Raw genomic sequence first — 16,521 nt, 5'->3', positions numbered from 1 at the left:
TCTTTAGAATTATGAATAGACCAATAGTTCAAAAACAAATTTATTATATAAAGGACTATGCATTATAATTAGGTATTTGAGATTTCCTTATACGAATTAAATCACTCAACAGCAGTCAAAACCTTACTTTTACCATTAGATTTGTACTTGAATAGCTTTTCTTTCCGCCTTGACTTCCAGGATTTTGTTTCCTCTTTAGACATAATATATTCGCCAGTCACAGCTACAGCCTGCACTTTATCTAAAATGAATTATTTACATCTAATAAGTACTATAAGTTTAGCATAAGTGAAGCATATAATAAGCAGCATTTTTTAAATCTATTTTTTATAAAGTCAAAGTAACCAATGAGCTAGGAGTCCACCTAACGATACATAGCAACTGATGTCAATGAACATCGGTAATCAATCCCAGATAAGATTACCAGCCTATCTGTAGTTAGCTATATATACATTGCTAGCCCTGAGGATTAAGTTAGAGCTTTCATCTGAAAGTATGTCTCCCTTACCACACCCTTCAAAACATATTATATCATACCTTCCTCTTTTTGTAAGTCTTCACAATCAATCTGTCTCTTTTTAATTTTCAATTTCTTTGATTCCTTATTATGGATTTCTGTCTGAGTATCCTTTGCCTCTTCACATGATAAAAAGCTATCTGAATCTGTGAACAATTTCACCCCTCCTTTAATTTTTCGCTTTCTGAAAACAAAAAAGAAAACAAATGAAGTTTAATATTGTGGAATATACAAATACATGACCATTGAATATTAGCTACAAGTATATGATAATAAATATATTTAGATTAAATACTAACAGTAAAATTTATGAAGCACTTTTTATTGAGTCATGATTATAAAAAGTAGAATAAGGAATGCCATTACTTATCTACAATGGCTTAAGTAAGCACTTAGGTATAGTCCGTGTAAAACTGCTAGTCCGCTCTGAATATAGAAATGAATTGCGTCGCCATAGTAAATTGTATGACTACACCTGCTCGCAACAACTTCAGTGCGGACTAGCAGTTTGGCACGGACATCACTCAGCATATCTAAATACTAATATTTGAATATGAACAAACATTTACTTAAACTAAATTGTATTCAAACTTAACTGAATTTGAAAGGAACAGTATACTATAACCTGCTGTGTTTCGTAGAACAGCTGGCAACTATGTTCAATCACTTGCTAATTCTTGTAAAACTAATTGAACGCTTAGGTTAAGAAAATCTGTAATGTTTAGTTAGTATTTCGATGTAAAAAATATAAATAAATAAATAACTGGGAATGTACTCCCATTAGGAAGAATACATACTTAACATTGTTTTCTACTATAACAAATTCCACATTCTTGCTGATAATAGCTGATATCTTGGCTCCTATCTTCTTCTGCATATCATCAGGTACCCTCACATCATTGTAGTGGCTTGATATTTCAAGATATCTCTCCGATTTCTTCATGCCTGTAACGATTGACAACAAACAAGCTAACAAATAAACTCTATTAATATATATGACTTAGAAGTAACAGTGTGGATGATGGCTGACTTATAGACACCTACAATCAATCTGAAATAAATAAAAAGACTAGAATCCTTCCTGAGGCCTCGGTTATATTATTACTCCTGAGGAATAAGTTGGAACACCTTAGATAGTGTCAACTATGTATGTCTTACTACATACTTCAAATCTGAACACAGCAGCACTTAACACTGCTATTATTGGGCAGAAATAGGTGTGATGACGGTGCCTCTAGAGGCAAATCACGAAGTGTTCTACATTCTAAAACTTTATAACTAAAAACTATTATAAGTGTCATATAATTATTTAATGAATATTATATTTATGGACTGAGAACAAATTCGAAATGAAATTTTACGCTCATTTGTTCGCATGAAAATTAGTGTCCGGTACAACAAAACACAAATATAAACACAATTACCATTACTATCAGGCTCTTTAGTTTTTATGCCTCTTGACTCGTCGATCAATTTTACGAAGGAAGTATCGACAGCTTCTTTAAATCTAGATAAATCCTCATCTTCTGATGAATCCGACATTTGGGAGATTATTATTTAAAGTCGATTCTGTATGTTTAATTTTATGAAAAGCGAGGACAGCTCAATCAACTTCAACAACATTCAACACGTGTTTTTGACATGATACCTGATAATAATGACAAATGACAATTGAAAATGACAGATCAAATTTGACCAAAATCGTTTGATAAACTACCGTTACAAATCATTACCGTTAAAATATGTTTATTAAATGAAAATTGAATGAAATACGGCTTTTGATTTAGGTTAATTTTGTAAAATGATAATAAATTGAAAAGAAGAAATGTTTACACAATCGAGATCATTTAAAAAATAGATTATTGAGAAGTATAATCTGTCAATCCGATAAATGTCAAAATGTAACGTCAATCAGCTGTTTGTAAAATACTTGCAGGTTATAATAAATTAAACTAAAATAAAACACCGAATATATTAAAGCGTAAACGTATTTTTATATATTTATAAAACACAATCATGACAGATTACAAGAAGCCACCGACTGACCCTGATTTATTATCATTTATGGAGAAGAATGACTTTGATTCCCTCGCGAAGTATCTGGTCGGTAAAGTGTATCGGTACAGAGAAAATATCATAATACCGAGGGTCTTGGGCCCTGTTATCATCAAGACTAACGAAGAGAAGATGATTGAGGCTACTGTTGAGAGCTGTCCGTTCAAATCTCTTACTAGTTGTATTATTGGTAAGTAGTTGCTTCAAAAGTGTACAGAACTCTACACTTTATTCTTCTAAGAGAGCTTGTAGTTGTTATTACAGGCATGTATATATGGAGTCAACTCAATACTGATTTTATTGAGTTCTCCCATGTAATATGTCACTGCCAAGATTTTTTTTTTGTATAATATAGGAGTAGCAGACGAGCATGCAGTCCACCTGATGGTAAGTGCCTACTGCCGCCCATGGACATCTGTAATCAACCCCAGGTAGAATTAGATATTCCTACCTGAGGTCGGCCACAGATGCGCCGCTACCTCTGAGAACTAAGCTGGAACGCCTCAGAAAAGTCTGTCTCCCTTACCACACTCTTCAAACCAGAACACAGCAGCGCCTAACACTGCTGTTATTAGGTAGAAATAGGTGTGGCGGTGGTGCCGCCGGAGTCGGACCACAAAGGGTTCTACCACCTTCAAACTACACTTAACAACTAACTCTACACTTTATTCTTCTAAGAGAGTGTGTAGTTGTTATTACAGGCATGTATATATGGAGTCAACTCAATACTGATTTTCTTGAGTTCTCCCATTGAATATGTCACTGCCAAGATCTATTTTTTTTTAAATAACTTTGTATTTTTAAGACAGTGAAGGCATTTCACTGTCAAAATTCTGTATTCGATAAATATTACTACTACTTAAAACGCATAATTTAAGTATTAAAAGTTGTTAAAAGCAATGAGTCTTTTCCCATAAGTAAAGCATTATATGGTCTATAATTTGTTATATTGTGGTCTTTCACAAGGCCATTTATATTCAGCTGATGTTATTCTTTCCAGTTTATATTTATAACTGTAACACCATCTCTCTTTGCATCGTAAAATATTCCAATGCTACTTAATTTCGGTTACAATCACCAGAGAGCCACAATACTAATATTAATTTTGCTTTCCAGGTTATGGTTTGGGTGCAGCAGTGGGTTTATTCACCTCCTCGTTAATGCCAAACGTAACAGACACAACCGCGCCACAAACACAGACGGCTCGGGAGATCCTGAGGGAGATGAAAGGAGCCATGTTGAGTTACGCTAAGAACTTTGCCATCCTGGGTGCCGTGTTCTCTGGAGTCGAGTGCTGTATAGAGACAGCTAGGGGGAAGTCTGATTGGAAGAACGGGACATACGCTGGTGGTGTGACTGGAGGACTTATTGGGTTGAGAGGTAGAAAACCTTAACATTTATTTGAAACATCTACGACTTTGGTTTAATAAAATATTATTCAAAAGATTTATTGGTAAATGTTGACAGAGGCATATGAAAAATGTGTTTTTTTCATTATGTCATTTGCTTTCAAATTTGTCAATAAGTCTCTCAAGGACTCATAATAAGAGATTAGTTAGGTAATTTTCATGAAAACAGTTCTTGCCATTAAGAAAAGTTATTGGGTTTTTGTCTCCTGCAAAGAGGAGTACTACATATACACCCCTATGGTTATGTAATTTGGGTAGAAGCCTGTTTTATTGGGTAATTTATATGAGTACACAGGTACTTATCTAGTACCTATGTACATATATAGTATATATAAAGATACATGTAGATATAAAGTAACAAATATTATATATTTCATGGTTAATGGCCATCATCACCATAGATACTCTGAAAATAAAGATGTTGTATGTAAATTGTAGGATGAAATTGTCGTATGTAAGTTGTTATTTAAGTTATAACATTTTATATTTTCAGGTGGTTTAAAAGCGGGTATGTTTGGCGCCGCCGGTTTTGCAGCATTCTCCACTGTAATTGATTACTACATGCACCAAAGAGGATAATAAAATGGATTGGCATTTATCTTTAGTTAATAAATTAGTTTTAATTAAAAAGTTTTGTTATTTACTCAAATAATTGTTGTAACTCATATCTACGATAAATGAAAATTATTTTTTATTGACCTCCATTGGCCATGTAATTAATGTGTAGAAACATTATTTCATTTATGAAATCTCAGATTTATTTAAATTATTTCACTGGAATAAAAAAAATAGTAGAAACCGGAAGAGGTTATTTTCCTTTAAATGGTTGAAGCTTCATAAAATGTTTTAACCAACATCCGACTACCGGACGTCATTGGATAACTACTAAAATTAAGGATATTAAAAAATAATTATAACTTATCAATAGCAAAAAATAAATTGTTGAAAAATATATTGATTAAATGCTTTTCATTTGATATAATATTAAATTTCTTTTAAATTATCACGTTTGGCAATAATTATGACATTTTTATTTATTACCATTGTAAATATGGCAACATTGGAACCGCATTATTTAAAAAAAAACAACGTAACGAACGTACGAAAACGCTGGCCGTGTGAATTGATTTTTGCAAATTTTTCTACAAAGATGTATTGAAGTGTATATTTTCTCTATATTAACTTTGTATATAGTGTTAGGCTAATAGTTCGAAGTTATATAAGTCGTGATATTTTACTTAACTAGTACAAAATGAAGGATCCTTTTGTAACGGATTCTGGTATCGATTCTCCGGCGCGTGAAAGCTTACGGCATGTCGATGGTTGTTACAATAGAAATATATTTACGACCAAATCTTTTGCGAACTCGCGCCGAGCTCTGCAGTCCGGCGCCGAGAAGATATCACGGACTTTTAAGAGTGTCCGAAACACCTTTGGAAATTTGTCGCAGGTAAATACTTGTCCCTATTTTTTGCTAAGTTTGATCGATATTTTAGATTTTTGGAAACATTAAGGTTTCTTTTTAAATAGTATACTAAACGTTTTAATTAAACAATTCGTAGAATCATTGAAAGAAGCCGTTCAATATTTTTTTAAAGAGGAGCGTCAATTATTATCAAAGGACAATGGCATACTTTAAGTCTATTAAAATTGAAATACTTTAAACTTCTAACTATTTATTATTAGAGATCTTTAATGTTCATTAAAACACCAGATAATGATTGCATTTCTGATCACATTCTATCTCATGTATGTAATGTAAAAAACCATAAATCATTAGATTTTTAAGGAGTAGGTATTCATGAAAGCATTATGATTAGCACTTCGATTTGCACATGCACAGGTTAAATCCCTGGCAAAGCAAACATCTATAAGAATTATCAGAACATCAAGATTCTTAACTCACTTACATGAAAAATAATATAAATTCCTCTATAGCATTTCAGGATGAGTGGCAGACGCAGGCACCGCCTCACCGAGACTGGATCTCCGTGCCGGACTCCCTCTACCCCTGTCACCAAGAAAAAACAGGTAACTTGTTATCACTCTTAACTTTATTGAACCAAATTCTTATCAGTGCCAATAATTGATGCATTACAATAATTATTATAGTCTGCATAAAAATGCTAGTCCGCTCTGAATATAAAAATAAATTGCATTGCCATTGTCAATTGTATGACTACATCTGCTCGCAACAACAGTGTACCATTTTGCGATATCTATCTTTATTTATTTATTAATTAAAGGTTCACCTACATGCTTATATAAATTACATTACAACAGTTTTAGAAAAACAGGTCATGTACCCAAACTTACAGGTGAACATGGCATTGATAGTATGGACACTACTAACTTAAATTATAATTAAATTAAGATTACAATTAATATCAAATATAAAATAGAAACAAGCTTACTGCTTTTATTACTCAAGCCCATAGCAATAAAATATCATTCATAATTTGAGTATATCATCAAACTTAACAAATAAGCTGAATCGTTTATCATTTATATTGCACATTGAACTTGCATGAGTTCATCATGACCACAAACCATACAAGTGGGTCAACATATAGGCTGTAAAAAATAAAACTACATATGTACTGCTATAATAAAATATATCTTAAATGGCTTTCCCAGATACTTGGCAGGAGTCCCACGAAGCTGTACAGCCCCTTTGGCATTGAAACCCCTCACAGCCGTGACTTCAGAATGTCTCCGTACATGCCTGACACTCCTGACCATGGGTAAGTAAAGATTTCATAAAAGTAGTTTTATTTATTGTGGTTTCGAGCATGCAGTCCACCTGATGGTAAGTGGCTACTGACACCCATGGACATGTGTAATCAACCCCAGATAGGATTAGATATTCCTACCTGAAGTCGGACACAGATACGCCGATATCCCTCAGGACTAAGCTGGAATGCCTCAGAAAACGATGTCTCCCTTACCACACCCTTCAAACCAGAACACAGCAGCGCTTAACACTGCAGAAATAGATGTGGCGGTGGTGCCTTCCAAATAATATTAAAACAATAGTATTAAAAAATAATATTAAACTTGCATGTTTCAGATTGTCCCCTAAGAGGCGTAAAGGCGTGACACATTCATGGCATCTGCTGGCTAAGAAGCGACCGCGCGCGCTCTTTCATTAGAATCGATGCATGGACGAACTAATGAAGTAGGCTCCTAATACTAGACATACATTTTACGCTCTGATAATCAAATGTTACAGTCATGTATAAAAAATTTTTCGTGTTCCCACAATTTTGTAAAAAAAATTCATAAAAAAAAATTGAATGAATTGTTAAAAAAATTGATGCGTGTACTGATGTCGCGAATAAGAAAACATTATTAAAATAACATCTATAAGATATTATAAAGAAGATCAAATATTAATTCGAAACGTTTATGGAATGAAAACAGAAACTATATACCAAATCACAATGACAATAGCAAAATAATCAAATTATCGTTTTTGTGTGTCGGAGTACGCGCATATAAAAATATTGTAAATCCTATAACATTCATATAAAAATCTTGAATTGTACAACAAATTAATTAAATATTTTTCTCAGCTCAACTCATAATAATGCTTAACTTGTAAGTTATAATAAAATTAATAATGCCAGTGGAAAGAAATGATCTTAAAATTCAAATGTATTAAGGAGTCTACGTTGCGTCGCGAAAGAAAACCACGCACAAATATTATCCCACCGCTTAATATAAGATTAGCTTCGTATGTATTTACTGTAGTATTCTTTTTACACTATTGATTGGTGCTATTCAATACTTTATGTCTGCATAGAGATCAGTGTCGGATTTGGGCAGAAATTGAAGATTTTTTCTTATAAGTAACAATAGGAAATATTGTAACATTAATAATGTTTTCCAGTATGTTTAAGCTCCCATATAAGTGACATGTTGTGGGAGCACATTTTAAATAACTAAGTTGTTGGTGCAGAATAGATCTAGATGTCACATGTATTAACCATATAATTTTGGGTCTAAATTTTTATTTGATGAAACTTTCAATAATATAAAATGATAAATGTGAAAAACTCAAAACTTTTTCTGCCTAAATTTGATTACACTTTCTTAACACAATAAGTTTAAACAGGCAATGATATACATCTGTATCTTTATAATATTGTGATTCTAGCCCTCAGAAAGCTAGGATAAGAGAATGGTGATGATTTATTTATACATGAATAATTCTTAATTATACACATTGTATGATTAAAATTTCAATGTATGTTCAAGTCACCTCTGGATTCTGTATGTTGCCTAATGCGAAATGTACCGCTTTGAAAGCTGTTTCACATATTTGTTATGGTTAGACTGACCACCCATCGGCTAGTATCATTAGCTATTTAAGCTCATTATTAACTACGCAATTTACCCAAATGTTACTACTGAACATCAAAATGTAATATTTTCTAGTATGAAGTAATTGTAAAATGTTAATGTTTGATAAAACATTGGATCGATTGTTTATATTTAACGCGTAGACAATCGACAGTCTACAGATTTTGTGAATAAAGTCAAATAAGTACCGTGCTCGGTCGTTCAAACTACAAATCGGACGCCCGAACGACACCGGAGCGAATGATCTGTAGCCTAAGCGACATGATGGTAGCTTACGCAACTATCGCTCACAATAATAGCCAATAGGCGGTCAGTACTAATATCAAATCCGTATATTTTAGGTTGCATGAAAGTCAAGGCAACCTTTGTTAGCCCATATTTGCAACTATCAGATGTATGTATGAATATTGTATGAATATACTTAAATATTAATGTACTTACGTGATATTTGGCACTGCCAGTAAGACGTTAATGTGTTGATGTTATTACATCGTTATATACAAATATATAATTCAATTGAGGGCGCCCTCTTTTAAGTCATGATATCACATTTAATGTATGTGGGCATATCCAGTATTATATACGCCAAATTTTGCATTCGCTTTCTTAATATATATAAGAAATTAGTCAGTGGCGGCCCTAGCAAAAAGTTTAGGTGGTGCGACATCTCATGATGGCCCTAAAACACAAAAATATACTATTTCTATGGAATAGCAAAGTAATCAAATGTTGGAAGTTAATTTTAATGTATTTCTTAACTTTCATGTCGAAACGAAACTGTAATATGTATGTTGCAGCCAAGTAGATTAAGTAGCCGTTTGAATAACAGCCTTTTTTTGTTCACGACGGGGAAACCTTCAAAAGGTACCCGATGCCGTGGGAGCGACAAAAGGTTATATGGGACTCGTATCGCACTAAAACCTCCCCGGTGGCTGTCCTCGGCGCTGCGTAGAGGACTCCGGGATCTCCAAAGGAACGCAACCGGAGTCCTCTTAGCGCGTTGCCCCATCGGGCTCCGCCCAGGTGAGCTTATCGCTCGCCGCACCGTTTGGTGCGTACGACGGTACGCGACCACACATACCGCCGTCTTTCCCGGGACCGTAGGCCGGGCGGTTCGAGGTCCCACTCTTGCCATCCGCGACCCCAGAAGCCCCCTTTTAGTCGCCTCTTATGACAGGCAGGGGATACCGTAGCCCTATTCTTGTCCCGGAACTAGAGGCATTAACAGCCTAGCCTCTTTATTAAACTGACGCTCGGGTGTCTTCGACACCCGGTGTCATAAACCGCTCGCACCTCCCTACGGCCGCCCCTGCAGATTAGTGTAGCTTAAATCGTGACGCTTTTTCTGACAATATCGTAGAACGCTTATTTATATGTAGGTTTAAGGTCTAATTTTGGGTAGGTTTTCTATATGATGGGTACATTATCTGACTCGTTTCATGAATGGTGACCAATCATCAGTTATCGCCCTACTTGCTAATGTTGTTTTATTGGTAGTTTATTCGTCAGATGTTTGATCTGATCTCTAGGTCAAAATTGACCTGCCCTTACTGAATACCTAATATAGTATTGAAAATAAAATTATAATGTTTGTACCACCGAGTATAAGAACTCTAGTTGAACACAAAAATGTGATGGTATAACTAAATTAAGGACCTGTTTTTTCATAAGTTATTTAACAATATTTTAGATTTTAGTATAGTATCGGTTTAAAAAGTTGTAGGATTGTTTTTAGTTAGCCACATATATCTTTTTTAATTTAAATACAAAAAACAGTTCAATAGTAGAATGTTTTAATGTAAATAATTCTAGATAATTAAAAATGTTCGGCTCTAGTCGCGTTACAAATGTCCGAAAAATACCTATTTTCGTATGAAACTAAAGAGCATTGTAAATCTATTGCTCGTGTCATAAGTGACGTAATTGTAGCACTTTTCAGTAATGTATTTTACTATGGACGTTTTTTGTGCGCAGACCCGTAATTTATTAATAATAATTACCAAAAATAATCCATATAATTATATATTATGAAGCAAGTCAATTCGCGCGCCTGCTTCAAATGGTACCACTACCTAATACTTTTTTGTATTCAACTGAAGTTCCTTAATATTTTAGTTTTATAGTTGTGAAGACTGATTGTCTAAATAGTATGTTTATAATTATATTTTGAGGCTCTCAAGTTAAGTATTATAAGTTTTTTAAACCGGCTCAAATCTGCTAAGCTAATTTACTAACTTCCTATTGATATAAATTGGAATGAAGTACTTATTGGTATGAATTATAGATGCACCCTGAAGCCTATGTAGTGTGGCATTTAACAGAGTAAAGATATACGACTTTAGTGTCTCTTACTCTCAATGAATCTCGGGCTGTTGGCCTTATGTTCAGTGATACTACTGAATTTCGGTGTCAAAATTTGTGAACTGTCGCACTAAGGACCTTATTCTTGTCACGCAAAATATACCCGCGCGTCTGAAACCCGTGTGACAAGAAAGCCCCAAGGCAGGGCGTATCTGTGATATAAAACTACATATGGTTACTGCCATGGAATTTTATACAACACGAGAGTAAAATCTTTATTTTAGTTGCTACCTTATCTGTAAGCTTTGTACACTTTTTCTAGATTAATCCTAAGATCTGATATATTCTAAATATTTCTATTTTCTGGCTACGCTGTCATTGTAATGTTTATAACGCTACAATAATTATAATTTATAGTAATAAAGTTTTTTACAAGTATATAAATGTTATTTTATTTAAGAGATGGCGCCTCACAGTATGCAAGTTTATTTCTTTTTATAATATAGAAATAACAACCTAGCCTTTAGTCCACCGTGGTTAATATACATCTATAATCAACCCTAGATTAGAGTACAAGTTGAGCATGACCATCAATGTGTTTGTTACCTCTAAGGACTAAGTTGGTGTACCTTCAGAGCACTGCCTACTATAACAGAACTGCCTAATATAGTTACAGAAAAATATGTTGGTGTTCTATCATTTACTAACATCATTTTTTACAGAAAACGTGTAACCCATAATAATAATTATGTGATATTATGAGGAAATAATAAAACAACTCGGCGACTTGTTTAGAACTTATATTTGTAATTGAAAATAATATGCCTAATTGTACAGGACTTTGTATCTTATGTCAAATATTTACAATTTATTTACAACTATAATAAGCTTAAAATTTTAAAGGATCAACCATTATATGGTTATCTATATAACCAGCACAGACAAATGACCGATGTCAGGTTTTTACGGTAACAGCGAACGAATGATATGAACTGAAGACTGATATTTTTTTAAATAGCAATGTGGTCTGAGCAATATAAACTATTCTTGATTTTATATTTTATTATTATTTTTGAGGACAACTCCTTTACACTTGAAACAATGGCCAAAGGATTTCTCGAAGTCAACAGCACTACACTTTTAAAGCGAAATTATAACTAAAATATCTATTATTTTTGAGGTATATCATACGACAACAATCCGCTTAGAGAAGTCTTATTGTAAAAACAACGATCATTTTAATAGGTTACTTAGACTTATATCAACTAGACACAATAATCACACTGTACTCTATATAGTAATCTGACTGAACACAATAGCATAAGGCCCATTCAAGCATTACATAGTCACTAAATGGGAGTGAAGGGGGATCCGATTCGCTTATTACATATTAATGACATAGGGTCCCCATAATGACTACGTCAGCAATATGACATTATCATTATAGAGTTAATTATCCTATCCCTATAATAATAAAATAATTTCTATTGCGATTATTACCCCCATAGTAAATATTGCGACTTTTTGCAAAGAAGGATCTAATTTCAATATAAAGATGGATATATAAAAATACTAAATTTTGCGTACATAATGTTTGAACGAGTCCTGAGTACCAAAAATAAAATTTCTATCATACTTACTAGCTATACCTAAATAAATGTCTAAATATGAATTTTACATATATTACACTTACATTAAATGAGGCAACAAGGTGTTTATCAAATAAAAAAGAAAGATGTATTTATGGCGAGTTGTCTTTTTTTATAATATAGGAGTAGCAGACGAGCATGCAGTCCACCTGATGGTAAGTGGCTACTGCCGCACATGGACATCTGTAATCAACCCCAGATAGGAGATCGGCCACAAATTAGCGATGCGCGATTGTTACTAAAAACAATCGAATTATTCGATTGTTATTGTGTTCGATTGTATTCGAATAACTATCGAAATTCTTCGATTGTATTCGAATAACTATCGAACAATCGAAATTGTTCGATTGTTGGTCGATTGTTCGATTGTTCGTCGATTGTTCGATTGTTCGATAGTTCGATTGTTCGATAGTTCGATTGTTCGTCGATTGTTCGATTGTTCGATAGTTCGATTGTTGGTCGATTGTTCGATTGTTCGTCGATTGTTCGATTGTTGGTCGATTGTTTAGTACACGCAAAACTAGTAACAGCGCAGTCAAGCGATACGCGATTGTTACGTAAAAATGGAACTATCGAAGCTATTTGGTTGTTGGTCAACTATTTAGTATACACAAAGCTACTAGCAGCGAGGAGCCCCTAATTTCTGTGTTTAAGAAATCTGAGTCAGTCTTATATATTTGGTGGGGGAAGCGCACGTGCGTCGTGCACCCTTCCGCTGCTTCGTTGCATTCTGTTATTTAATGGTGCGTCCACACCTTGCTTCTCGCACTGCTCACTGCGCCTCGTGGCCACACACTCTCACACCCTACTCGCGTTGTTAACATTATTTTTCTTCAAATATATAGTATTTCACCGAGTAATTTTAATGTAACTATGAGTACATAATTTTTTGTGATAACTTTTATCTATAATATGCGCCATGGAGACGTATATTATATTTTTCAGATGACCTTTTTGAAAACGTTGTCATGAAACGAACTTAGGGGATGACTACGACATCTGGATTATCGATGATACTCCATAGTATTTGATACAAAATGATTTATGGTATAATTATTTCTCAACAATATATAGTACAATTGACTAAAATGTAATAATACAATACTTTACATTTTCCAACCAGTGGCAAGTGACGATAACTTTGCAACACGACGCACCTGCACATTGTCCTGCACACACGCATGTGGCCGCGCGGTATAATTTGTATTCAGTCGTCGATTGTTATTCCAAGGTCGATTTTTATTCGTACGTCGATTGTTATTTCAAGGTCGATTTTTATTCGAACGTCGATTGTTATTCGTACGTCGATTGTTATTCGTACGTCGATTTTTATTCGAACGTCGATTGTTATTCGTACGTCGATTGTTATTCGTACGTCGATTGTTATTCGTACGTCGATTGTTATTCGAACGTCGATTGTTATTCGTACGTCGATTGTTATTCGAACGTCGATTGTTATTCGAACGTCGATTGTTATTCGATTGTTTTTTTGTTACTACGAATAAATCGACAATCGATTGTGGATTCCGTCGATTGTCGATTTATTCGATTGTTTTTTTTAGAACAATCGCCCATCGCTACCACAGATGCGCCGCTACCCCCGAGGACTAAGCTGGAACGCCTCGGAAAAGTATGTCTACCTTCTTACTTACTGTCTTATTAATACTTACTTATTGATAAAATGGTGAATGTACGAGCTAATACAAGATTGAACAATATTTTATTGTGTACCTTAAATTCAAAATAGGTATGATAGAAAAGGGACGAGACATGTCTTCTATTAATAGGTTTAAGGGAATTTTGTATCACTTTTAAAAATAAGATTTGTAAATGTCAATTCAAAAATACAAACTTAAAAGTACAATATCAGTATGGTATCGCTTCTTCGAAAGAAATGGCACAAAATTAGTATAACGCGACCCAATGACTACATATTTTGAACAGCGTACGCCAATCCAAAGGAGCTAAATCAAGTTAGTGGCAACAATATCTAATCTATGAACAATTGAGTTAATTTTGAATGTTCGATTCTTTGTATTTAGTTTGGGTAAAAGCAGGGCCGGATTTAAGGGAGGGCAACCGGGGCGGCAGCCCCGGGGCCTCCACAAAATAGGGGCCCCCACAATAGAGACGTCGGATTTTTTTTTTATTTCCGACTTACTAGTGTTTACTAACACTAGTAAAAAAAAATCTTTTCCTTTGATATTTTTTTTCGCTGTTTCACCTTTATCTACAGTACTTTATACAAAGATGAATACTAGAAGAATCTACCTGCGTTTCACAATAAAATATTTATTGAAAACCTCAACTGAAAAATTGTTCATTTTATTCGGAAAATAATTTGGGGCCAGGGGGCCTCCACTCCTTTGTTGCCCCAAGTCCTCTAGACCTCTAAATCCGGCCCTGGGTAAAAGGTTATGGCCTTATATGCCGGCACATATGAGGAGACTATGGCAGTCTTTGGGAGTGCCAATGTATTTATGATATATTTTAGGTAGAATCCATATAGCGTTGGTTACATATGTCCATGGGCGGCAGTAACTATTTATTATCAGGTGAACTGCTCATTATCAACTTCAATGTTATAAATATGGATATTAGTTCGCGGTTTAAAAAAAGTTGATAGCGTGATTTACGACGCAAGTGCTGCCATCTTCTGTCAAACAGTAAAGTTAGTGTTTCTATACATTGCAGAAGCTAAAATTAACATAATATTTTAACGTTAGGAGTAAACTTACAATATGCAAGGCAAGTTGTTGTTGTAGTATCTTATGACAATTCTATTATAAAAAATGCTTTTTAGGAAACACTTAATGTACATATAGTACAAATTTACATAGTTATAATATAGAATATACATTCTTATATAAATCTTATAGCTATATACCTCTTGAAAACGTTCATAAACTAGGCACCAAGTAAACGTATTGATATACGCCCGTTATTAAAATTCAATCTATCCAATGTTTTTCAACCAAGATCGGCATGAGACAATTTCTAGACATTGTCAATTTTCGATCTTTGGTAGGTAACGATTTCACAGATTGAATATTAATAAACGGCCGTGTGAAGAAATTGTTAAATGTTTTAGACAAGAAAAAAAACGATGGATTGATTATCAATAACCGATATATAATAATTGTCGCCTCATATGTAAGTTAGTCGACAGTTTACAAACGGTCAGAATATGCATGCACATAATATATAATTATATAGCCGTGACAAATACATTAAAATTACGTCTGTAATATAAAAATCTGCAATTTTTCACAACTTTAATTTTTTTCTACATTTCTCTGTATTAGTATCACCTTATAAAATCGTTTTTTTTTACCTATTTTGAATTTACCTTTTGGTAGGGTTAAGAATTTAAGGGAAAGGCTTTATTATTAAGTAATCTGAATTATTATAATTATGTTAACATTTGAAACAACAACTGCTATTTTAAGTATCACAATATAGTATACACTATTTTCATAACATATTATTTTCACTTACGGAATAGTAGATCTTTACATTTTCTTACAGTTAAATATAGATTTGGTATTAACGTATCTAATCATATAATTGCTTAATTAGTAGAAGTATAGTTGGGCCATTACAAACGTGCGAACTGAGTAATAAAACATGACATCAAAATAATGTTACAATGCCGCACAACTCGTTATCGATAAAGGGATGCCGCTCGGACACAGTTAGATATAAACGACGCGGTAACTAACTATATCAATTTAAGTTGTATAATATTAAATATATTCTTTGTTTTAAAAGCAGATAAAAATACATCCTAAACAGTATTTTGCATTATTTCCTTAACCTTAACCTTTCTTTGAATACCTGCTATTGACGATCGACAAATCCTTTGTTGTTACACACAACACTAGAAGCGCGAGCGAGAGTTCCGATTTGATTATAAGTGTGAACGAGAGATCTGATAAAAAATATTTATAACCCAGTTCGCATGTTTGTAATGGCCCAACTATAACAAACATGCAGTCCACCTGATGGTAAGTGGTCACTGCAGCCCATGCAAATTTGTAATCAACGTTTTTTTTTAATATAGGAGTAGCAGATAAGCATACAGTCTACCTGATGGTAAGTGGCTACTGCCGCCCATGGACTGTAATCAACCCCAGAAAAGATTCCTTAGGTCGGCCACAGATGCGCCGCTACCCCTGAGGACTAAGCTGGAACGCCTCGGAAAAGTATGTCTCCCTTACCACAC

General features: G+C 34.0%; 3 protein-coding genes and 1 long non-coding RNA gene across 4 annotated transcripts; 2 read left to right on the top strand and 2 right to left on the bottom strand.

Moving 5' to 3' along the window:
• Nucleotides 1-24: 24 nt before the first annotated feature.
• Nucleotides 25-2,155, bottom strand: LOC140746408 (uncharacterized). The gene is made up of 4 exons (XM_073078543.1): nucleotides 1,942-2,155; nucleotides 1,315-1,462; nucleotides 538-701; nucleotides 25-241 (listed from the first exon to the last, which is right to left on the bottom strand). The coding sequence occupies exons 1-4, from the start codon at nucleotides 2,057-2,059 to the stop codon at nucleotides 102-104; spliced, it is 570 nt and encodes a 189-aa protein (XP_072934644.1). The 5' UTR covers nucleotides 2,060-2,155; the 3' UTR covers nucleotides 25-101.
• Nucleotides 2,156-2,419: 264 nt separating this feature from the next.
• Nucleotides 2,420-4,611, top strand: LOC140746550 (mitochondrial import inner membrane translocase subunit Tim22). Its single transcript, XM_073078701.1, has 3 exons — nucleotides 2,420-2,762; nucleotides 3,689-3,952; nucleotides 4,475-4,611. The coding sequence occupies exons 1-3, from the start codon at nucleotides 2,534-2,536 to the stop codon at nucleotides 4,558-4,560; spliced, it is 579 nt and encodes a 192-aa protein (XP_072934802.1). The 5' UTR covers nucleotides 2,420-2,533; the 3' UTR covers nucleotides 4,561-4,611.
• Nucleotides 4,612-5,050: 439 nt separating this feature from the next.
• LOC140746406 (uncharacterized) lies at nucleotides 5,051-8,339 on the top strand. Its single transcript, XM_073078541.1, has 4 exons — nucleotides 5,051-5,431; nucleotides 5,920-6,012; nucleotides 6,619-6,725; nucleotides 7,052-8,339. Exons 1-4 carry the CDS (start codon nucleotides 5,234-5,236, stop codon nucleotides 7,131-7,133), a joined length of 480 nt encoding a protein of 159 aa, XP_072934642.1. The 5' UTR covers nucleotides 5,051-5,233; the 3' UTR covers nucleotides 7,134-8,339.
• A 6,219-nt stretch (nucleotides 8,340-14,558) lies between these two features.
• On the bottom strand, nucleotides 14,559-15,337 carry LOC140746405 (uncharacterized). Its single transcript, XR_012102767.1, has 2 exons — nucleotides 14,719-15,337; nucleotides 14,559-14,685 (listed from the first exon to the last, which is right to left on the bottom strand). It is a non-coding gene; the product is annotated as an uncharacterized LOC140746405 (long non-coding RNA).
• Between the last annotated feature and the right edge of the window lie 1,184 nt (nucleotides 15,338-16,521).

The sequence above is a fragment of the Epargyreus clarus genome, unplaced genomic scaffold (assembly GCF_041222505.1).
Source record: "Epargyreus clarus isolate Ecla_fem2 unplaced genomic scaffold, WU_Ecla_fem_2.2 ptg000012l, whole genome shotgun sequence".
Lineage (NCBI taxonomy): Eukaryota > Metazoa > Arthropoda > Insecta > Lepidoptera > Hesperiidae > Epargyreus > Epargyreus clarus.
Note: the sequence above shows the minus strand (reverse complement) of the source record. Positions and strands in the feature narration are given on the sequence as shown.